This window comes from Oncorhynchus nerka, linkage group LG5 (genome assembly GCF_034236695.1).
Source record: "Oncorhynchus nerka isolate Pitt River linkage group LG5, Oner_Uvic_2.0, whole genome shotgun sequence".
NCBI classification, from domain to species: domain Eukaryota; kingdom Metazoa; phylum Chordata; class Actinopteri; order Salmoniformes; family Salmonidae; genus Oncorhynchus; species Oncorhynchus nerka.
The window spans coordinates 9,543,831-9,566,819 of NC_088400.1; the positions used below are offsets into that span (position 1 = coordinate 9,543,831).

At 44.8% G+C, this 22,989-nt stretch overlaps 2 protein-coding genes across 6 annotated transcripts; both read left to right on the forward strand.

The window, feature by feature from the left end:
- The first annotated feature begins 165 nt into the window (after positions 1 to 165).
- On the forward strand, positions 166 to 9,231 carry LOC135571750 (cilia- and flagella-associated protein 251-like). Of its 5 annotated transcripts, none has more exons than XM_065018328.1 (12): positions 166 to 368; positions 593 to 1,401; positions 1,612 to 1,673; positions 1,844 to 1,882; positions 4,668 to 4,744; positions 6,043 to 6,126; positions 6,997 to 7,046; positions 7,154 to 7,270; positions 7,500 to 7,625; positions 7,778 to 7,903; positions 7,994 to 8,118; positions 8,316 to 9,231. In XM_065018328.1, the coding sequence occupies exons 2-12, from the start codon at positions 1,285 to 1,287 to the stop codon at positions 9,214 to 9,216; spliced, it is 1,824 nt and encodes a 607-aa protein (XP_064874400.1). In that variant the 5' UTR covers positions 166 to 368; positions 593 to 1,284; the 3' UTR covers positions 9,217 to 9,231. The 5 variants fall into 5 exon arrangements, with proteins under 5 accessions (XP_064874400.1, XP_064874401.1, XP_064874399.1 ...); XM_065018329.1 differs by having other exon boundaries at positions 640 to 1,401; XM_065018327.1 differs by having other exon boundaries at positions 166 to 1,401.
- Positions 9,232 to 9,311: 80 nt separating this feature from the next.
- Positions 9,312 to 17,273, forward strand: LOC135571850 (matrin-3-like). The gene is made up of 9 exons (XM_065019027.1): positions 9,312 to 9,684; positions 9,855 to 9,936; positions 10,056 to 10,099; positions 10,298 to 10,441; positions 10,562 to 10,692; positions 10,905 to 11,269; positions 11,376 to 11,531; positions 12,757 to 12,878; positions 17,100 to 17,273. The coding sequence occupies exons 1-9, from the start codon at positions 9,595 to 9,597 to the stop codon at positions 17,271 to 17,273; spliced, it is 1,308 nt and encodes a 435-aa protein (XP_064875099.1). The 5' UTR covers positions 9,312 to 9,594.
- Positions 17,274 to 22,989: the final 5,716 nt, after the last annotated feature.

Sequence of the window (22,989 nt, forward strand, 5' to 3'; positions counted from 1 at the left end):
GGTCGGTGTCAGTAAAATGTTGCCAGCAGCACAGTTACAGCCACCAACGCTCTGGATAACATGAAAACAGCTCTGCTATGGCAAATAAAATAGTCATTGAGGTGTTCTCTCATTTGTGTCTGGAAGTAGTTAGCTTGACTGCGATTGTGAGGTCCGACCGCTCGGCTCAACCCCACTCCTCGGCCAGAGCGTCCAGTGTACGCTCTGAATTGACATCCTGACAACGCTTTGAATGTACGAACGGCCAGAGCGCACTCTGGAAATGCAGATACATTTTTACGAAAACACACTACTTAAAAAAAAGTGGTTACTTCCGGTTCCGGTTTAGACGCCTGGGAAGCTAGCTAGCTACTTCGATACATGTTTCAGTAAGATACTTAACGAATTAACGTATATGCCGACATTTTATGTTTGTATGTATTCACAAATTATCTTTAAAAAAAATGCTGACGTGAGAGGAAGGTAGCTAGTTGACGTTAGCTTTGCTAGCTCAGCCACTGTCCGTTTCAAGTAAATGTAAACAGCAACGTTATGCTTTTAATAATTTCGATGACCTTTCCCAATAGCCTAATATTGAATCCATATTCCCTAGATTGCTTCTTTGACCCATCATCTCTTCACTGGCAACTTTCTCAACAGAGATTAGATACGTTTACGTTCCAGCATGTCTCACAACTACTCCTACAGACGACCACCACCAGCTAAAGGTCTAAGACCCAGCTCTTTCGACTCTCCAGATCACCTGCACCCTGGAGACCACATTCACAATGTTTACAGATCGTGCCAGGAGTCACCATCTCATTCCACAATACCATCCTACCCATACTCCTCATCCAGAGCCTCCGCTGCCACCGAGTCCCCTTACTCCTCCTCACTAAGCCGGTCAGACCAAACTCTCCTGAGCAGCTGTGGGCTCAAGCCCAAAGACTTATCTCTACTAGCCGAGATGCCTGAGGATCTCATCACCGTGGAGAACCTACCACATCTGGTCCTGGAGATCAAGAAGAAGAGGGCGACACATCAGTCACCATATCCAGCTATGATCTCTTACCCTCCTGCTGCCACATCTCGTCCCCCCTCTGTCCAAGTTGTGGACTACCACTATGGTAAAGAAACTCTCAGAAGTTACCAAACTCCTAGGTCCACTTACAACATGGCCCAAGGAGGAAGCAGCAACACCTGGAAACCCCCAACTCGTCCCAACCAGCAGTAGATTACAGGTACCCACCAACTACAGACTACAGACCACGCCCAGACCAAGATGTCCCAGTTGTCACAATCAAGATGGCCACCTCTGGCAACACTCCCACCAAGAAGTCTGCTCTTGACTTCCATGGAGAAATCCCCCAAAAGTTTCCTCATACTTGCTCTCTCTGTGATATTACCGTGCTCTCTGAAAAGGTATGTATCTTACTTCCTGTTATTTCTGAGTCTGCATTATCTGGATCTCAGGTAGGTTCATGTGTGTGAAAAGGTCCAAAGTGTATCAATCTTACGCCTATTTGTTCCACTGATAATATACAGTTAATGCATAGGCTGTGTTTTAACATGCGTAGCAGTATCTTAAATATGAACAACGAGAGAAAAAATGTGATTTGCTTTTTGTTGCAGTTCTGGTTCACACACGCCAATGGAACTCAACATGCAGACGGACAGCTCACATTTCTTAAAATGTGAGTAATCACATATTCAAGTTGTTTTCCAGTTTTCCACCCACCAGCATGACATTTGAAACTTGTACTGTCAGTATTGATATTGTAATAGGCCTAGCTTAAATCGATTAAGTTCCTAAATTGTCCAGCTTTTTATCATTCCATCTCTTCTTCTTGTGCCTGTGTTTTAGGTATCCTGATTGGGATTGCCGGATGCAGACCACCAGAAAGTGAGTGCACATCTCTCCTTGTTTACACTACCGTTCACATCTCTCCTTGTTTACACTACCGTTCACATCTCTCCTTGTGTACACTACCGTTCACATCTCTCCTTGTGTACACTACCGTTCACATCTCTCCTTGTTTACACTACCATTCACATCTCTCCTTGTTTACACTACCGTTCACATCTTTCTGCGTGTACACTACCGTTCACATCTCTCCTTTTTTACACTACCGTTCACATCTTTCTGCGTGTACACTACCGTTCACATCTCTCCTTGTTTACACTACCGTTCACATCTTTCTGCGTGTACACTACCGTTCACATCTCTCCTTGTTTACACTACCGTTCACATCTCTCCTTGTTTACACTACCGTTCACATCTTTCTGCTCACATCTCTCCTTGTTTCACATCTTTCTGCGTGTACACTACCGTTCACATCTCTCCTTGTGTACACTACCGTTCACATCTCTCCTTGTTTACACTACCGTTCACATCTCTCCTTGTTTACACTACCATTCACATCTCTCTGCGTGTACACTACCATTCACATCTCTCCTTGTTTACGCTACCGTTCACATCTCTCCGCGTGTACACTACCGTTCACATCTCTCCGCGTGTACACTACCGTTCACATCTCTCCTTGTGTACACTACCGTTCACATCTCTCCTTGTGTACACTACCATTCACATCTCTCCTTGTTTACACTACCATTCACATCTCTCCTTGTTTACACTACCATTCACATCTCTCCTTGTGTACACTACCGTTCACATCTCTCTGCGTGTACACTACCGTTCACATCTCTCCTTGGTTACACTACCGTTCACATCTCTCCTTGTTTACACTACCGTTCACATCTCTCCTTGTTTACACTACCGTTCACATCTCTCCGCGTGTACAGAAGCAGGTTGTTACATTTACACACAGGTTATTCCCCTAACAGGTTATTCCCCCAACAGGTTATTCCCCCAACAGGTTATTCCCCCAACAGGTTATTCCCCTAACAGGTTATTCCCCTAACAGGTTATTCCCCTAACAGCACAATAACTTGCATTACCAGAAACAGTTACAAGCAATACAAAAATAAAAATCCTCCAATAAATGTTTAAAATGGGCGACAAGGGGACAAGAGTCGCAAGTTTAAGTGTAGTCTGCAGGCTATTCCACAGGCAAGGAGCGTAACAGGAAAAGGCAGGCATACCCAACTCTGTGGAAATCACATGGGCCTCAAGTATAATCCATGCTTGTGACCTGGTTTTAGTAATTCTAATGTTGATGAGTGATGATAAATAAGAAGGTAGTTTATTCAGAAGTGCTTTATAGACAAACACGAGAGCATGTTGTTTTCGTCTCATGGATAGCGAAGTCCAACCCACATTTTGATATAAAACACAGTGGTGAGTTCTGTAGCTAGGACCTGTAATAAACCTAAGTGCGCAATGATAAGTAGCATCCAGCCATTTAAGTGTTGATGCCGTAGCATGTAGATAATATCCCCATAATCTATAACAGACATAAAAGTAGCTTTCACAATTTGTCTTCTATTTGTAGAGGACAAACATGTCCTGTTTCTATAGAGGAAGCCTAGCTTGATTTTTGTTGTTGTTGCCGTTTACAAAGTTCGTCAAACATGCATTTTAATAGGCTGTTTATCATCCAATCATATCCCTAAGTATTTATATGCAGAGACCTGATTCATTCAAGAGCCATCTAAGCTCGTAAGTGCAAGTGTATTTTCAACCATCTTTTTGAATCTATTAAGAAATGTCCTTGTTTTTTAAAGAAAAGCAAACATTTTTTTGTCCATTTAAAATAACATCAAATTGATCAGAAATACAGTGTAGACATTTTTTATGTTGTAAATGACTATTGTAGCTGAAAATGGCAGTTTATTTTTTATGGAATATCTACAGCAACCATCACTCTTGTGTTCCAATGGCACGTTGTGTTAGCTAATCCAAGTGTATCATTTTAAAAGGCTAATTGATCATTAGAAAAGCATTTTGCAATTATGTTAGCATAGCTGAAAACTGTTGTGCTGATTTAAAGTTATGGACAGAGGAATCTAAGTTTGAGGTGTTCGGATCACAAAGAAGAACATTCGCAGAATGAGAAGCAAATGTGATGGTCTGGGGGTGCTTTGGTGGTGGTAAAGTGGGAGATTTGTACAGGGTAAACGGGATCTTGAAGAAGGAAGGCTATCACTCTATTTTGCAACGCCATTCCATACCCTGTGGACGGCGCTTAATCGGAGCCAATTTCCTCCTACAACAGGACAATGAGCCAAATCACATCTCCAAACTATGCAATAACTATTTAGGGAAGAAGCAGTCAGCTGGTATTCTGTCTATAATGGAGTGGCCAGCACAGTCACCGGATCTCAACCCTATTGAGCTGTTATGGGAGCAGCTTGACCGTATGGTACGTAAGAAGTGACCATCAAGCCAATCCAACTTGTGGGAGGTGCTTCAGGAAGCATGGGGTGAAATCTCTTCAGATTATCTCAACAAATTGACAACTAGAATGCCAAAGGGCTGTAATAGCTGAAAATGGAGGATTCTTTGATGAAAGCAAAGTTTGAAGGACACAACTATTATTTAAATTTAAAAATCATTATTTATAACCTTGTCAATGTCTTGACTATATTTCCTATTCATTTTGCAACTCATTTCATGTATGTTTTCATGGGAAAACAAGGTCATTTCTAAGTGACCCCCAAACTTTTGAACGGTGCTTTAGTATTCATGTAGAAAAGATCTTAACAACAGGCCTTTTTAATCCCTTCAGTGGTGATGACCGCACAAAGAGACCGAACGTTGAAGAGAAGACTGCTGGACCTTCCCATAGGTTGATTAACTACTTGGGTAAACTCACTGCATTAGTGTGCCTATTACGGTGCACTGGGAAATTATTCAGACTTTGACTTTTTCCACATGTTTTTACCTTACAGCTTTATTCTAAAATTGATGAGAGGGGGGGGGGGTGATTTAATCCAGTTACACACAATACCCCATAATGACAAAGCAAAAACAGTTTATTTTTATTTTTATGTTGCTAATTTATAATAATAAAAATAAAAAAGTACATTTACATAAGTATTCAGACCCTTTTCTCAGTACTTTGTTGAAGCACCTTTGGCAACGATTACAGCCTCGAGTCTTCTTGGGTATGATTCTTCAAGCTTGGCACACCTGTATTTGGGGAGTTTCTCCTATTCTTCTCTGCAGATCCTCTCAATCTCTGTCAGGTTGGATGGGGAGCGTCGCTGCAGGGCTATTCTCAGGTATCCTCTGAGATGTTCGATAGGGTTCAAGTCTGGGCTCTGGTTGGGCCACTCAAGGACATTCAGAGACTTATCTTGAAGCCACTCCTGCATTGTCTTGGCTGTGTGCTTAGGGTCATTGTCCTGTTGGAAGGGGAACCTTCGCCCCAGTCTAAGGTCCTGAGCGCTCTGGAGCAGGTTTTCATCAAGGATCTCTGTGTACTTTGCTCCGTTCATATTTCACTCAATCCTGACTAGTCTCCTAGTCCCTGCCGCTGAAAAACATCCCTAACATCCCACCATGCTTCACCGTACGGATGGTGCCAGGTTTTCTCCAGATGTGACACTTGGCATTCTTGGCACTTGGAACTCAACGAGTTCAATCTTGGTTTCATCAGACCAGAACATCTAGTTTTTCATGGTCTGAGAGTCCTTTAGGTGCCTTTAGGCAAACTTCAAGCAGGCTGTCGTGCCATCTACTGAGGAGTGGCTTCCTTCTGGCCACTCTTCCATAAAGGCCTGATTGGTGAAGTGCTGCAGAGATGGTGGTCCTTATGGAAGATTCTCCCATCTCCACAGAGGAACTCTGGAGCTCTTTCAGAATGACCATTGAGTTCTTGGTCACCTCCCTGACCAAGGCCCTTCTCCCCTGATTGCTCAGTTTGGCCGGGCGACCAGCTCTAGGAAGAGTCTTGGTGGTTCCAAACTTCTTCCATTTAAGAATGATGGCCACTGTGTTCTTTGGGGACCTTCAATGCTGCAGAATGTTTTTGGTACCCTTCCCCAGATCTGTGCCTCGACACTATCCAATGCTCTGACATGCACTGTCAACTGTGGGACCATTATATAGACAGGTGTGTGCCTTTCCAAATCATGTCCAATCAATTGAATTTACCACAGGTGGACTCCAATCAAGTTGTAGAAACAGGATGATCAATGGAAACAGGATGCACCTGAGCTCCATTTCGAGTCTCAAGGCAAAGGGTATGAATACTTATGTAAATAAGGTTTTTCTGTTTTTTATTTGTAACCTGTTTTCGCTTTGTCATTGTGGGGTATTGTGATGTCATTATGGGGTATTGTGATGTCATTATGGGGTATTGTGATGTCATTATGGGGTATTGTGTGTAGATTGAGGATTTTTATTTAATCCATTTTAGAATAATGTGGGAAAAGGGGTCTGAATACTTGTGCTAGAGAGATTTACATGGGTATCAAAATGTCACGCCAAAGTAAGCCTACATGAAATACAGCCCTTATTTTAGGTGAAAATCGCCCATGGGAAATTTTGGTGGAAAAACAATTGGAACCATTTCCCGGTTTGCTTTTAAAAAAAATATTTGACCTTTATTTAACTAGGCAAGTCAGTTAAGAACAAATTCTTATTTTCAGTGACGGCCTAGGAACAGTGGGTTAGTTAACTGCCTGTTCAGGGGCAGAACGAGGGATTTGAACTTGCAACCTTTCGGTTACTAGTCCTACGCCCTAACCACTAGGCTACCCTGCCGCCCCCAAGGTTTTATGGGTATTATAACACCTTCCCTATGGGGCTTTATTGTGTATAGGCCAGTGACAAGATATCTGTTTAATCCATTTTAAATTCAGGCTGTAACACAACAAAATGTGGAAAAAGTCAAGGGGTGTGAATACTTTCTGAAGGCACTGTATATTTAGCAGACTCTTTTCATACATTTTTCTTATTTTGAATTGAACCCACAACTCTGGCATTGTTAGCGCCGTACTCGACTAACTAATCCACACAGGACCATTTGCTTCGATTTATATGTACAATATTTTTTTTAAATTATTATTATTATAACGTGCCATTAACTTAGCTTTTCTATTGTCCTGTAGGTAAACCGTCAAGTAGCGGCTCTAGAGAAAGCATAGACTCTAAGACAAAGGTTAGTACAGTATTGTTGTTCTTCTTGCTGTTCTGGTGAATTACTTTTTTAATAAACATTTTAAAAAGTTTTCACAATGTCTGTTTACTTGCCTTTTTGTTTTCCAGGGGAGTGGCAAAGTGGTTTGTGCCCAATTTACCGCCCGGTGTCTCAACGAAGATGGTTTGAAGGACCTGATTAATCCGTTTGGGGAAGTTGTGAAAATCATCATGTTCCCTGCTTTGGTAAGAAGACTAGTAGCCTATTCATCCTGCCATCTATAGAAATAGCTAATATATGTGTTTTCAATTCCTATGAAATAGACTGAATTACAATAATACAAATCTTATAGTGATTAAAAGTAATGTTGAAAGGATAGAAATAGAATCGCCACCCATCATGGCCTCATTGACCAATAGGGATATCCATTCTAGTAATAATGTTGTCATGGTTCTTGTAACGCTGCATCTTCAGGCGTTTGTGGAGTTGGGCTCAACTGACCAGGCCGCCGATATTGTGAGATACTACCTCAGTAACCCAGTGATGGTGAAAGGAGGACAAGTCACCTTCTCTGTCTCGTCAACATTTAATTTCCTGCAGGTACATTTTTACAAGATAAATGAATTGGCATATCATTATAGTTAAGTTTGTTTAAAAGGGTAATTGTTTAAAAGGGATTTTCTCTAAAACAACCACACACACACACAGAATATTATTCAATGACTTAAATAAATCCATTTACGTCCGTATAGAGTTCCCGGGTGTTGAGTTTTTCCCCGGTGCCTCCTGGTAAAGAGTCATCCGCGTGGAAGAGACAGTTACTGGCCGCAGCTAAAAGATTTGGACCTGTGGAGCACTCTCTATTCTTACCTACGCAGGTATTAAACTGCATTTCGCTTTGACATATTTTTTTTTGTTGGTCTGTGTTATAGTCTATTATTTGCTTACAGTGTTCTGTCCTTTGGTAGGCATTTGTGGAAATGACAAATCCACTGGATGCACAGAAGCTGGTTGGACACCATACGTCCAAACCCCTGAAAATAGATGAGATTCATATTAAAGTGGCCTTCTCGTCAGAGTATAATACACTTCCGTAAGTTGATGAGCCCCCTTGTTGTGCCATTACCTTTTGTTTTCATTGATTATGGCTTCTGAGTTCAGACTGTCAGACACTGTCACCATTATAACCATTGTTATTGAAGGAGAAATAGTTCATTTAGACTCTGTAAAAGCCAGAAACGTGGGAATAAAAGTGTTATCTGTGAACTTTCTTTCCATCCCATCATGCAGGACCATATCTGACAGGAAGTCTTCAGTCAGGAAGTCTTCAGTCAGGAAGTCTTCAGACAGGAAGTCTTCAGACAGGAGCAGGAAGTCTGAAGATAGATCTAAGAGAAAGAGAAGCCCAAGCCCCAGAAGGCGGAACCTCAGCCCCAGGAGAGATTCCCCAACCACCTCAAAGAGGAGGAGGAGTAGAGAGAGGTATAGCGACCGTCACAAAGAACGAGTGAAATCAAACAGTGGTGGTAAAGGCAGTCCAAGGTCCCCCAGCAAACAGATCTCCAGCCGGAACTCCAGAAGCCCTCGCAGGCCAAGGTCCCCCAGCAAACAGATCTCCGGCCGGAACTCCAGAAGCCCTCGCTCACATACTAAAGAGAGGGTCTCCAGTGAGAAGAAGACCCCAGGTTCTTGTAAAACAGACCCCAAGAAGAACAAGGTATCTCCCACTTCCACTCGCTCACAACCTCCCACCAAGGAAAAGACCCCATCCCTGTCCTCCAATGTGATGGCGAAGTCTGAAGAGGCTGTCGTCACGACTGACCAGAGCAAGAAAAAAACTGAGACTCAGGAGGATGGAGCCACGGAGGCCTGTGATATGGACAGTGACATCGAGGGGATGGCCGTGTATGGGGAGGATGGGGAGGAGAACTCTGACATGGGAGAGGAGGAAGAGGAAGAGGGGCAAGTAGGGGAGAAAGAGGGAGAGGTAGGGGAGGCAGAGGGAGTGGGGGGAGAGGAAGAGGAAGTAGTGGAGGTAGAGAAGGAAGAGGTAGAGAAGGAAGAGGTAGAGGAGGAAGAGGTAGAAGAGGAAGAGAGTGAGGAGGAGGGAGAGGTAGGGGAGAAAGAGGTAGAGGAGGAAGAGGTAGAAGAGGTAGGGGAGGCAGAGGGAGTGGGGGAGAGGAAGAAGTAGTGGAGGTAGAGGAGGAAGAGGTAGAGGAGGAAGAGGTAGAAGAGGAAGAGAGTGAGGAGGAGGAGGAGAGGTAGGGGAGAAAAGAGGGAAGAGGAGGAAGAGGTAGAAGAGAAAGAGGGAGTGGGGGGAGAGGAAGAGGAAGAAGTAGTGGAGGTAGAGGAGGAAGAGGTAGAAGAGGAAGAGAGTGAGGAGGAGGGAGAGGTAGGGGAGAAAGAGGTAGGAGAGAAAGAGGTAGGAGAGAAAGAGGAGGAAGAGGTAGAGGAGGAAGAGGTAGAGGAGGAAGAGAGTGAGGAGGAGGGAGAGGTAGGGGAGAAACAGGAAGAGGGGCAAGTAGGGGAGGAAGAGGAGGGAGAGAAACAGCAGGAGAGTGCTGAGGACATGATCCAAGAGCTCTCAGCTACTGGGTCAGAACAGGGGGAAAAGAGAGATGGTGAAGACCAGAAAGCAGATGCTTCATATGTTGATGAGGTAAAGTTCATGCTCTGTCAGGTCTTTAACATGTAGTTCAGCTATTTAATAAGTCAAATAACATAGTTACAATTTGTAAAATACAAGGTGTCATGTTTAATACGTGTTGTGTGTTTCAGTAAATCCTAAATCCTTATGTTTAGATGTTTGTTCCCTTCATTGTCACACAGGAGGAGCATGATTTCCCAGAGGGCCATGAGAACCATATCACTTTGGGTGCCCTAAAGCAGGATTCATCAGCTGATGGCCAAGGTGATTACTACTCAACACCTAGCTACTGGACCACAGATTACATTCAAACTTCAGCACTTTCAAAGAAAGAGTTAGATTGCTATGAAGGTCATTAATTGTATGTTTATCTTACATTGCAGATAACCAGTCAATATATGAGCCCAGAAGAAGGTCCAAGAGAAAGGTGAGCAAATGGTCTTTAAAAAAAATTATTGTTATTGATGTGTTCTGTGAGTCAGTTAGAATGTGTTTATTGAACCTCGTGCTATAAGCCTGGGTTTAAAGCAAAAGGTTAGTCTAGCACCATATATTATCTGGGTTAAGTTAACGATTGTCAATAAGGTTGTCACAACCACACGTGTGTAAAATATATTTATTTCAGCCCTCAGGACGTGATCAGACACCTGGTAGAGTGATCTACGTCAAAAACCTTCCCAGAGGCTTCTATACAGATAATGACTTCCTGAAGATTGTTAAAGGCTTCGGGAGAGTGCATCGCTATTACCTCCATGGCAATGGTGAAGAGGTATGTTCCTCACAGAAGGACATCTAAAATGGAGTCCATCCTAATGATGTACTACAAGTCTGATCACATTTGTTGTTTCAGTAACCCTGGTCTCTCTCTCCTCTCTCATCAATCTTTCAGGGCTTCATTGAGATGGAGAGGTCTTCGGATGCAACAAAGGCTTTAAGAGAGCTGCGTTATGATGGCTGTAAATTATACGGCCAGAGGGTGACCATCCTGCGGTCTCAGAAATACAAGAGATTAATAACAGGGTAGGTGTATGCTCTGCTAAACAGACTTTTAACACACTCTGTCCCATCCCTTGTGGGAACCACTGATAATTGATGTTTCTCTGTCTCTTCTGATAGAAAATATCCCCGTCTGATCATATTTTATGTACAGTGATTCTGCCTATCTGTCTTACAAGGTAAATGTTTCTAAACTTATAGTTCTGGACTAAAAAGGAATGATCTTATTTTGTCAGGTGGAAACCTGAATCAGACTCTGATTCTGAAAGTGATCAGAAGAAAGATCACAGGAATAGTAGAAGCAGCAGCAGGATAAGGAGATGGATCAGCAGTCACTCAAAGTCAGCAGCTAAGGACAAGGAGACGAAAGAGGAGGACGAGGAAACGAAAGAGGAGGACAAGGAGACGAAAGAGGAGGACGAGGAAACGAAAGAGGAGGACGAGGAAACGAAAGAGGAGGACGAGGAGACGAAAGAGGAGGACGAGGAGACGAAAGAGGAGGACGAGGAGACGAAAGGAGGAGAGACGAAAAGAGGAGGACGAGGAGACAAAAGAGGAGGACGAAGAGACGAAAGAGGAGGACGAGGAGACGGCACGACAAGTACACTCCGAACAGCGTAGTAAACAATCGTCTGATCCAGCCAAACACTTTCACATGGACAGAGGAGCGTCTAAATTGAATACTGACAAATTCTCCAACAGTGAAGACCAAAACAATGCCCCTGTCTCTGCTGCTGAGGATGAGAAGCGGGCCTGTAGCACCGAGGACAATGTCGAAACCAAGATGGAGGATAATGTGGAAAGAGGACCAGATTACGTGAAGACTGGTATGGAGTCATCATTCCAGCCCAACAACCCAGTGGGTAAGTGTTTTGATGTGATTTATAGCCTCACTGCATTCTCATGGTAGCCTGGTCCCAGATCTATCGCTCCTTTTATAGCCTGATCCCAGATCTGTTGTCTCCTGCTATAGCCTGGTCCCAGATATTTTGTCTCCTTCTATAGCCTGGTCCCAGATCTATTGGCTCCTTCTATAGCCTGGTCCCAGATCTGTTGTCTCCTTCTATAGCCTGGTCCCAGATCTGATGTCTCCTGCTATAGCCTGGTCCCAGATCTATAGTCTCCTTCTATAGCCTGGTCCCAGATCTATAGTCTCCTTCTATAGCCTGGTCCCAGATCTGATGTCTCCTGCTATAGCCTGGTCCCAGATCTTTTGTCTCCTTCTATAGCCTGGTCCCAGATCTGATGTCTCCTGCTATAGCCTGGTCCCAGATCTTTTGTCTCCTTCTATAGCCTGGTCCCAGATCTGATGTCTCCTTCTATAGCCTGGTCCCAGATCTGTTGTCTCCTTCTATAGCCTGGTCTCAGATCTGTTGTCTCCTTCTATAGCCTGGTCTCAGATCTGATGTCTCCTGCTATAGCCAGGTCCCAGATCTGTTGTCTCCTTCTATAGCCTGGTCCCAGATCTGATGTCTCCTGCTATAGCCTGGTCCCAGATCTGATGTCTCCTGCTATAGCCAGGTCCCAGATCTATTGGCTCCTTCTATAGCCTGGTCCCAGATCTATTGGCTCCTTCTATAGCCTGGTCCCAGATCTGTTGTCTCCTTCTATAGCCTGGTCCCAGATCTATTGGCTCCTTCTATAGCCTGGTCCCAGATCTGATGTCTCCTGCTATAGCCTGGTCTCAGATCTGTTGTCTCCTGCTATAGCCTGGTCTCAGATCTGTTGTCTCCTTCTATAGCCAGGTCCCAGATCTGTTGTCTCCTGCTATAGCCTGGTCTCAGATCTGTTGTCTCCTGCTATAGCCTGGTCTGTTTGTGCTCTTGTCAACTCCATGGCATGACAATCCCATAAACAGTTGGCAAGAGTGTAGAAACCAACAGGCACCCTGGCTACTGTCTTGGCCCCTTTCAAGAATAATGACTAAATTACCTTTTTAGACTTGTCTGGGCCACTTTCATCACTGAAACAACTTTTATTTGTTTGCTTTGAAAACACTACCAAGTGCAACAATTAACCGTAGTAAGAAGCATTGTCTTTATGAAGTACAGTACTATGTTTTCTAACAAATTTTTGTGTTTTTTACAGGAAGGGAATTCATTACACCTGTCATGGGCTATTTCTGCAACCTGTGTCAAGTAGTCTATGTCAATGAGGATGAAGCAAAGAACCAACACTGCAGCAGCCTCTGTCACTATCTGAAGTTTATGGTAAGTCACCAGAATCCTGTTGAATCTCATCAGAATCATCTCACTTTTGAGGCGGCAAGTAGCCTAGTGGTTATAGCGTTGGGTCAGTAACCGAAAGGTTGCTGGATCGAATCCCCCGAGTTGACAAGGTAAAAATGGTTATAGCGTTGGGTCAGTAACCGAAAGGTTGCTGGATCGAATCCCCCGAGTTGACAAGGTAAAAATCTGTCACTCTGCCCGGTAGACCGTCATTGTAAATAAGAATTTGTTCTTAACTGACTTGTCTGGTTAAATAAATAAATAAAAACTTAAAGAGTTTTCTATGCATCTTTACCATAAGCATAGAAACAATGGTTTGCTCACTGCTCTTTACCATATAATGTAAATCACAGGTGATTTGGGTTTGAAAAAAGTGAAGATCATTGCGGGTATTCTTTACATTATTCACCCACCATTTCTGTGCAGTTATTTGCTGTGTACGTTACATGTTTACCTGGACGTTTACTGAGCTGTATGATTTGTTGTCTCACAGGAACATTCAGCTAAAGACACAGCCTCTAGCTAAAAGATGTCCATCTCTGGAGGAAGTTGACAAGATGACAGTCTTAGACCCAATTTAACAGGAAGTGTTACCAGCACTTCTGGAGGAGTGTGAAGAATTTGGGATTTTGCCATGTCTTAACGCTCAGAAGAAAGCCACAGGTTTTACCTAATCCACAAGAGGCTCTTTGTGAAACTCATCCTAGAACAATAAATGGGATTGCAGATTACGTTAATCTGTATTGGTTTATATGAACAAATGTACAGCACCTACCTATATATATATTGTTAAGTTTGTGTTGTAATAGCTCAGATCTACTTCCGGTAACTTGGTTTGTTTGTCCTATGCTTGGAATTAAAGCTATTAGAAAACCCTATCTCGTTTGTTTTCAAGATGAGTTGAAATAGAATTTCTTTCTAAAATATTATGTGAATTAACATGCATTCATTTTTTGCATTTTTGTAATTTTAACATAATTCAAGCAACGATAACATCACCACCTATACTGAACAAAAATATGAATGCAACATGCAACAATTTTACTGAGTTACAGTTCCTATAAGGAAATCAGTAGATTTAAATAAATTCATTTGGCTCTAATTTATGGCTTTCACATGATTGGGAAAGGGGTGCAGTCATGGGAGGGCAAAGGTCAACCTACCTGGGCAAAGGTCAACCTACCTGGGCAAAGGTCAACCTACCTGGGCAAAGGTCAACCTACCTGGGCATAGGTCAACCTACCTGGGCAAAGGTCAACCTACCTGGGCATAGGCCAACCCACTTGGGAGCCAAGTCCACCCATTGTGGACCAAGGCCCAACCAATCAGAATTTGTTTTACCCCACAAAAAGGCTTTATTACAGACGGAAATACTTCTCAGTTTCATCAGGTGGCTGGTCTGGGTGTGGCTTTCGTGCTTACTTGTGGTCTGCGGTTGTGAGGCTGGTTGGACTTACTGACAAATTCTCTAAGATGACAGAGGTCGGCTTATGGTAGAGAAATTATCATTCAGTTATTCATGTAATAAGGAATTCTCCTTGACCACACCCACACGTTGGGGGGAAAACAAACATTCTTTCCTTTTGACCCCCAGTGTAAAAGAGCCAACTTTGTAGTCGATTTGTTGTTATAAAGAAATGACAAAACATGCCGAAAACCTGCTGTGTTATTCAATGTATATGTAACCAGGTCAAACATCCTGACCTATGGTTTGCAATGCTCCCACTTTGGGAAATAGGCTACCACAGTAGCTATGTGTGTGGAAAACATATCACAGAAAATCCATGTAACCTTGTTTAGTTTAGTCAGTTTGTAACTCTACTTACTACTTATAGTTGTGTAGTTAAATTGTTTGTGTTAGCTTAATGTTCTAGTTGCTAGCTAGCGTTCACTCATGTGGCCGCTTAGCACCCTCATGAAAAGGGCATTTTTTAAAAACGTTTTTATTGAACCCTTATTTCCTGGCGTGAGGGAGGGAGCCCTACAATAGTATGTTTTTCTAAGGAACGAGAACTCACAGGAGCAGGCAACGCTGACAAGTAATCTTTAGATATGTTGTACTTTTCTTTAAATATAGTTTAGCGATTGACTAAAACAAACAAGACAACAAGAAAATGCGTCTTTTGAAAAAGGTCAAGTTTGTGCTGTGAGGCAAATGGGGGTAACCACAGGTTGTTTTCCTTTACAGACGGCCTGGGCCTGTGACATGCTATGTAATATAAAGCGACCAGATTTCTGAAATGAAAAATGGGGACGTCTGGTCGCCCTAATGTAATACCAACTGGGTCTATGGCGCTGCCATGCTAAAACATGCTTTTGGGCACTAGAGTACTCTATAATCTGTGCTAGAGTACTCTATAATCTGTGCTAGAGGCCTCTATAATCTGTGCTAGAGGCCTCTATAATATGTGCTAGAGGCCTCTGTAATATGTGCTTAGAGGCCTCTATAATCTGTGCTAGAGGCCTCTATAATCTGTGCTAGAGGCCTCTATAATCTGTGCCAGGGGCCTCTATAATATGTGCTAAAGGCCTCTATAATCTGTGCTAGAGACCTCTATAATCTGTGCTAGAGTCCTCTATAATCTGTGCTAAAGATTATAGAGGCCTCTAGCACAGATTATAGAGGACTCTAGCACAGATTATAGAGGCCTCTAAACACATATTACAGAGACCTCTAGCACATATTATAGAGGCCTCTAGCACAGATTATAGAGGCCTCTATAATCTGTGCTAGAGGCCTCTATAATCTGTGCTAGGGGCCTCTATAATATGTGCTAAAGGCCTCTATAATCTGTGCTAGAGGCCTCTATAATCTGTGCTAGAGTCCTCTATAATCTGTGCTAGAGGCCTCTATAATCTGTGCTAGAGGCCTCTATAATCTGTTCTAGAGTCCTCTATAATCTGTGCTAGAGGCCTCTATGTAGCTCTATGGTAAAACAAACATGGCAGTGTCTGGTGAGTGGGAAATAGTTTTCATAAATGTGTAGACAAGTTGAGAAATGTAAATGTCTATAGTTGTTGTTAATCGTATGTCATAATATGATTTTGGATATTTTTTTGAGCTTTCAAGATAATTGACTGGAGTAGGCTACTGTAAGCACGGGAGAAGTAACGTTATCTACTAGCTAGCTACTAGCTAGCTATGCTATCTAGCTAACGTTAGCTAGCTACAGTGAGTGACATTATATCAGCAGCAGCAATGTTGACAAAGATGTTTCTATCTGTGATGTTGATGTTCAAGCAAGTGTGCCAATCAAGACATTTTGGAAAAACATCACTGTAAGCCTGTAGATAATTGATATTTGGACTAGTAACCGGAAGGTTGCAAGTTCAATCCCCGAGCTGACAAGGTACAAATCTGTCGTTCTGCCCCTGAACAGGCAGTTAACCTAATGCAGTCCCTAATTGGAGCTTTACAGTAACCAACCTAGGCAGTCCCTAATTGGAGCTTTACAGTAACCAACCTATGCAGTCCCTAATTGGAGCTTTACAGTAACCAACCTATGCAGTCCCTAATTGGAGCTTTACAGTAACCAACCTAGGCAGTCCCTAATTGGAGCTTTACAGTAACCAACCTATGCAGTCCCTAATTGGAGCTTTACAGTAACCAACCTAGGCAGTCCCTAATTGGAGCTTTACAGTAACCAACCTAGGCAGTCCCTAATTGGAGCTTTACAGTAACCAACCTATGCAGTCCCTAATTGGAGCTTTACAGTAACCAACCTAGGCAGTCCCTAATTGGAGCTTTACAGTAACCAACCTATGCAGTCCCTAATTGTTCTAGCCAATTAGCAGTTGTTTGAACGATTTCTCTTGTTGCTGAGCAAAATACTCAATCACTCCCTATTGTCCCAGAGAGCCCTCAGAGCTGCTGCCTCATCAATACACCCAGAGAGCCCTTAGAGATGCTGCCTCATCAATACACCCAGAGAGCCCTCAGAGCTGCTGCCTCATCAATACACCCAGAGAGCCCTCGGAGATGCTGCCTCTTCAATACACCCAGAGAGCCCTCAGAGCTGCTGCCTCATCAATACACCCAGAGAGCCCTCAGAGATGCTGCCTCATCAATACACCCAGAGAGCCCTCAGGGATGCTGCCTCATCAATACACCCAGATAGCCCTCAGAGCTGCTGCCTTATCAATAGACTAAGACACTGGATCCCTCTCTCTGCACTAATCTGGTGGTGTCTTCACCTTCTCAAGCACATCTCTCCCATCCCCAATGGGGACAGCCAGACAGACACCTCTCATCGGGCCAGCCAGATAGACACCTCTCATCGGGCCAGCCAGCCAGACAGACACCACTCATCGGGCCAGACAGATAGACACCTCTCAAGTGTGAGACACACTACCAAGATGGAGTCAAAAGGAGTGTGAGGCTGTGAGGTCCACATCCAACTCAAAGCACTCAGTGACAACAACATCAGTTAGACCAAGGCCAGTTCAGTCCACAGCCTCTCTGATCCTTACAGCTATCTATGGTCTTAATGAATCCTTACGGGATCCATTCACAGAGCATCTCTCCTAGTCAGTCACATTTAACAAGCTCTGTCTCTCTGGTTGCTCATCGGGGAGGTTCCCAAAGTTCCAGAGGCCTGTATTGTAGTCCTGGATCCCTGTATTGTAGTTCCGGATCCCCTGTATTGTAGTTCCGGAGGACCAGTATTGTAGTTCCGGAGGGCCTGTATCGTAGTTCCGGAGGACCAGTATTGTAGTCCTGGATCCCTGTATTGTAGTTCCGGAGGGCCTGTATTGTAGTTCCGGGGGGTCTGTATTGTAGTTCCGGAGGGCCTGTATTGTAGTTCCGGGGGGCCTGTATCGTAGTTCCGGAGGGCCTGTATTGTAGTTCCGGAGGGCCTGTATCGTAGTTCCGGAGGGCCTGTATTGTAGTTCCGGGGGGTCTGTATTGTAGTTCCGGAGGGCCTGTATTGTAGTTCCGGGGGGTCTGTCCGGATTATAGTTCCGGAGGGCCTGTATTGTAGTTCCGGAGGGCCTGTATCGTAGTTCCGGAGGGCCTGTATTGTAGTTCCGGAGGGCCTGTATCGTAGTTCCGGAAGCCCTGTATTGTAGTTCCGGAGGGCCGTATTGTAGTTTCCCGGATCCCCCCTGTACTGTAGTTCCGGAAGCCCTGTATTGTAGTTCCGGAAGCCCTGTACTGTAGTTCCGGAGGTCCTGTACTGTAGTTCCGGAAGCCCTGTACTGTAGTTCCGGAGGCCCTGGACTGTAGGGGGACGGTTCCCCTCTTTCCACTGGGATTCTCTGCCTCTAACCCTGTTACAGGGGCTGAGTCACTGGCTTACTGGGGCTCTCTCATGCCGTCCCTGGGGGGGGGTGCGTCACCTGAGTGGGTTGATTCACTGTTGTGGTCAGCCTGTCTGGGTTGGCGCCCCCTTGGGTTGTGCCGTGGCGGAGATCTTTGTGGGCTATACTCGGCCTTGTCTCAGGATGGTAAGTTGGTGGTTGAAGATATCCCTCTAGTGGTGTGGGGGCTGTGCTTTGGCAAAGTGGGTGGGGTTATATCCTTCCTGTTTGGCCCTGTCCTGGGGTGTCCTCGGATGGGGCCACAGTGTCTCCTGACCCCTCCTGTCTCAGCCTCCAGTATTTATGCTGCAGTAGTTTATGTGTCGGGGGCTAGGGTCAGTTTGTTATATCTGGAGTACTTCTCCTGTCCTATTCGGTGTCCTGTGTGAATCTAAGTGTGCGTTCTCTAATTCTCTCCTTCTCTCTTTCTTTCTCTCTCTCGGAGGACCTGAGCCCTAGGACCATGCCCCAGGACTACCTGACATGATGACTCCTTGCTGTCCCCAGTCCACCTGGCCATGCTGCTGCTCCAGTTTCAACTGTTCTGCCTTATTATTATTCGACCATGCTGGTCATTTATGAACATTTGAACATCTTGGCCATGTTCTGTTATAATCTCCACCCGGCACAGCCAGAAGAGGACTGGCCACCCCACATATGCTCTCTCTAATTCTCTCTTTCTTTCTCTCTCTCGGAGGACCTGAGCCCTAGGACCGTGCCCCAGGACTACCTGACATGATGACTCCTTGCTGTCCCCAGTCCACCTGACTGTGCTGCTGCTCCAGTTTCAACTGTTCTGCCTTATTATTATTTGACCATGCTGGTCATTTATGAACATTTAAACATCTTGGCCATGTTCTGTTATAATCTCTACCCGGCACAGCCAGAAGAGGACTGGCCACCCCACAAAGCCTGGTTCCTCTCTAGGTTTCTTCCTAGGTTTTGGCCTTTCTAGGGAGTTTTTCCTAGCCACCGTGCTTTTAAACCTGCATTGCTTGCTGTTTGGGGTTTTAGGCTGGGTTTCTGTACAGCACTTTGAGATATCAGCTGATGTACGAAGGGCTATATAAATAAATTTGATTTGATTTGATTTGATTTAGTTCCGGAGGCCCTGTACTGTAGTTCCGGAGGCCCTGGACTGTAGTTCCGGAGGCCCTGTACTGTAGTTCCGGAAGCCCTGGACTGTAGTTCCGGAGGCCCTGTACTGTAGTTCCGGAGGCCCTGTACTGTAGTTCCGGAGACCCTGTACTGTAGTTCCGGAGGCGTTGTACTGTAGTTCCAGAGGCCGTGTACTGTAGTTCCGGAGGCCCTGTACTGTAGTTCCAGAGGCCCTGTACTGTAGTTCCAGAGGCCCTGGACTGTAGTTCCAGAGGCCCTGTACTGTAGTTCCAGAGGCCCTGTACTGTAGTACTGGAAGCCCTGTACTGTAGTTCCAGAGGCCCTGTACTGTAGTACTGGAAGCCCTGTACTGTAGTTCCGGAAGCCCTGTACTGTAGTACTGGAAGCCATGTACTGTAGTTCCAGAGGCCCTGTACTGTAGTTCTGGAGGCCCTGGACTGTAGTTCCGGAGGCACTGGACTGTAGTTCCGGAGGCCCTGTACTGTAGTTCCGGAAGCCCTGGACGGTAGTTCCGGAGGCCCTGTACTGTAGTTCCGGAGGCCCTGTACTGTAGTTCCGGAGGCCCTGTACTGTAGTTCCAGAGGCCCTGTACTGTAGTTCCAGAGGCCCTGGACTGTAGTTCCAGAGGCCCTGTACTGTAGTTCCAGAGGCCCTGTACTGTAGTACTGGAAGCCCTGTACTGTAGTTCCAGAGGCCCTGTACTGTAGTACTGGAAGCCCTGTACTGTAGTTCCAGAGGCCCTGTACTGTAGTTCTGGAGGCCCTGGACTGTAGTTCCGGAGGCACTGGACTGTAGTTCCGGAGGCCCTGTACTGTAGTTCCGGAAGCCCTGGACGGTAGTTCCGGAGGCCCTGTACTGTAGTTCCGGAGGCCCTGTACTGTAGTTCCGGAGACCCTGTACTGTAGTTCCAGAGGCCGTGTACTGTAGTTCCGGAGGCCCTGTACTGTAGTTCCAGAGGCCCTGGACTGTAGTTCCAGAGGCCCTGTACTGTAGTTTCAGAGGCCCTGTACTGTAGTACTGGAAGCCCTGTACTGTAGTTCCAGAGGCCCTGGACTGTAGTTCCAGAGGCCCTGTACTGTAGTTCCGGAAGCCCTGTACTGTAGTACTGGAAGCCCTGTACTGTAGTTCCAGAGGCCCTGTACTGTAGTTCTGGAGGCCCTGGACTGTAGTTCTGGAAGCCCTGTACTGTAGTTCTGGAAGCCCTGTACTGTAGTTCCGGAAGCCCTGGACTGTAGTTCTGGAAGCCCTGTACTGTAGTTACAGAGGCCCTGTACTGTAGTTACAGAGGCCCTGTACTGTAGTTCCAGAGGCCCTGTACTGTAGTTCCGGAAGCCCTGTACTGTAGTTCCGGAAGCCCTGTACTGTAGTACTGGAAGCCCTGTAGTGTAGTTCCAGAGGCCCTGTACTGTAGTTCTGGGGTCCCTGGACTGTAGTTCTGGAAGCCCTGGACTGTAGTTCCAGAGGCCCTGTACTGTAGTTCCGGAAGCCCTGTACTGTAGTTCCAAAGGCCCTGTACTGTAGTTCCAGAGGCCCTGTACTGTAGTTCCAAAGGCCCTGTACTGTAGTTCCAGAGGCCCTGTACTGTAGTTCCAGAGGCCCTGTACTGTAGTTCCAGAGGCCCTGTACTGTAGTTCTGGAGGCCCTGTATTGAAGTTCCGGAGGCCCTGTACTGTAGTTCTGGAGGCCCTGTATTGTAGTTCCGGAGGCCCTGTAGTGTAGATTCAGAGGCCTTAGTTGTATTGTGTATCATCAACCAACCATTGACCATCTCAACACGGACGTCTGAGGAGATAATATGAAGGACAAACATTGGAAAGAAGAGCTTGATTTGAAATGAAGAACCACGCTACTGTCCCACCTGACCAACATCCGATGAAATTGCAGAGCACCAAATTCAAATGACAGAAATCGTAATATTAAACATTCCTTGAAAATACAAGGGTCATACAACATTTAAAAGCTTAACTTCTTGTTAATCCAGCCGCGTTGTCAGATTGCAAAAAGGCATTACAGCGAAAACACACCATGAGATTATCTGAGGACAGCGTCCCGCACACAAAAGCATTACATACATTTTACAACCAAGCAGATGTGTCACAAAAGTCAGAAATAGCAATAAAATAAATCGCTTACCTTTGAAGATCTTCATCTGGTTGCAATCCCAAGGGTCCCAGCTACATAACAAATGGTCCTTTTGTTCGATAAAGTCCTTCTTTATATCCCCAAAAAGTACGTTTCAATGGCGCGCTTGACTCAGTAATCCACCGGTTTCCAACGTTCAAAATCCATGCTAAATTAATCCGTAAATTACCAATAAACTTCTTCTAAACAAGTCAAACAACGTTCCTAATCAATCCTCAGGTACCCTATTATGTAAATAAATGATCAAATTTAAGACGGAGAATACCGGAGACCATTACCGGAGAAAAATAACGAAGTATGCACACTCACCGGAAAGAGCTATTAACACCACAGCCAAAATGGGAGCCACATAGAAAAACTACAAATTCTAGCTCATTTAAAAAAACAAGCCAGAAACTCTTTCTGAAGACTGTTGACATCTAGTGGAAGCCCTAGGAACTGCAATCTGGGAGGACTTCCTTTTATATTCCCATTCCCAGCCATTGTAATCAGAGGTGAGCTGAAAAAAATCAAATTCTGGATGGATTGTCCTCGGGTTTATGCCTTCCATATCAGTTCTGTTATACTCACAGACCTTATTCCAACAGTTTTGGAAACTTTGGAGTGTGTTACATCCAATACTACCAATTATACGCATATCCTAGCTTCTGGGCCTGAGTAACAGGCAGTTTACTTTGGGCACCTCATTCATCCAAACTTCCAAATACTGCCCACTAGCAGAAAGAAGTTAACAAGATCAGGCTACTCCATGGAGCTTGGGTGAATCACAAGTACCCTGTGTTAAAACGGGAGTCTGAACAAAGACTTTAGGAACAAAGATAGACTTGATGACCAAGAGTTTGAACAATTACAGTGTATGAGAGCAACTTGCTCACTGATTTAACACGTCATTGGAGGTAGAGTCTATGGATGGGCTGATCTTAGAACGACCGTTTCTTTAGTTCTCGAAAAGTCTACAACGGTCATAGACATTTCAGATTGTCAAATGTCTAATCTAGGATATATGCTTATGATACCAAACAAATACATATCCCTGGTTGTTAGTCCATACATGTCCATGCAAGACTGTTAGAATCAAGCAATGGTTGTGAAAAACGCCACAGACATTGTATATGACACCTGTGTCGGGCCACCAAGTGCATCTATGTGGGAACAAGGCCCATGCAACTTGAACTAAGTTTGAATAGGAGGCTACTCGTACCCCGGGGATATTTTCTCTGGAGCCCCTCTCTGGAGTCACTCATCCTTCTTACTATTGTTCAGTGGACTGGATCGGCCAATCACAAAACACGGTAGCACATTGAGAGGGCTGCATGGTGGAGGGCATCGGTTAGGTGACGAACGGACTGGCAGTGAGAATGAACTTAATCCCTTAAGCCTCGTGTTGGGGCTTGTCTGTTATATATCTCTCTCCCTTCCTCCATCCCTCCGACAGAGCAGAACACAGGCAAAAAGCAACAAGAGAACCTCAATCTACTTTGTCCCAAGAAATCTATTTTTCACACTTTTCAGAAATGAATTACACGAACTT

Bases quoted from the DNA above. Each gene is read 5' to 3' on its own strand.
- LOC135571750 (XM_065018327.1), top strand. From the start codon at position 1,285: ATGGCCACCTCTGGCAACACTCCCACCAAGAAGTCTGCTCTTGACTTC. The intron at 1,402-1,611 runs GTATGTATCTTA...TTTTTGTTGCAG, and splicing joins TTACCGTGCTCTCTGAAAAG to TTCTGGTTCACACACGCCAA. The intron at 7,047-7,153 runs GTTAGTACAGTA...TTTGTTTTCCAG, and splicing joins GCATAGACTCTAAGACAAAG to GGGAGTGGCAAAGTGGTTTG.
- LOC135571850 (XM_065019027.1), top strand. From the start codon at position 9,595: ATGATCCAAGAGCTCTCAGCTACTGGGTCAGAACAGGGGGAAAAGAGA. The intron at 9,685-9,854 runs GTAAAGTTCATG...ATTGTCACACAG, and splicing joins ATGCTTCATATGTTGATGAG to GAGGAGCATGATTTCCCAGA. The intron at 11,270-11,375 runs GTACACTCCGAA...CCAACAGTGAAG, and splicing joins ACGAGGAGACGGCACGACAA to ACCAAAACAATGCCCCTGTC.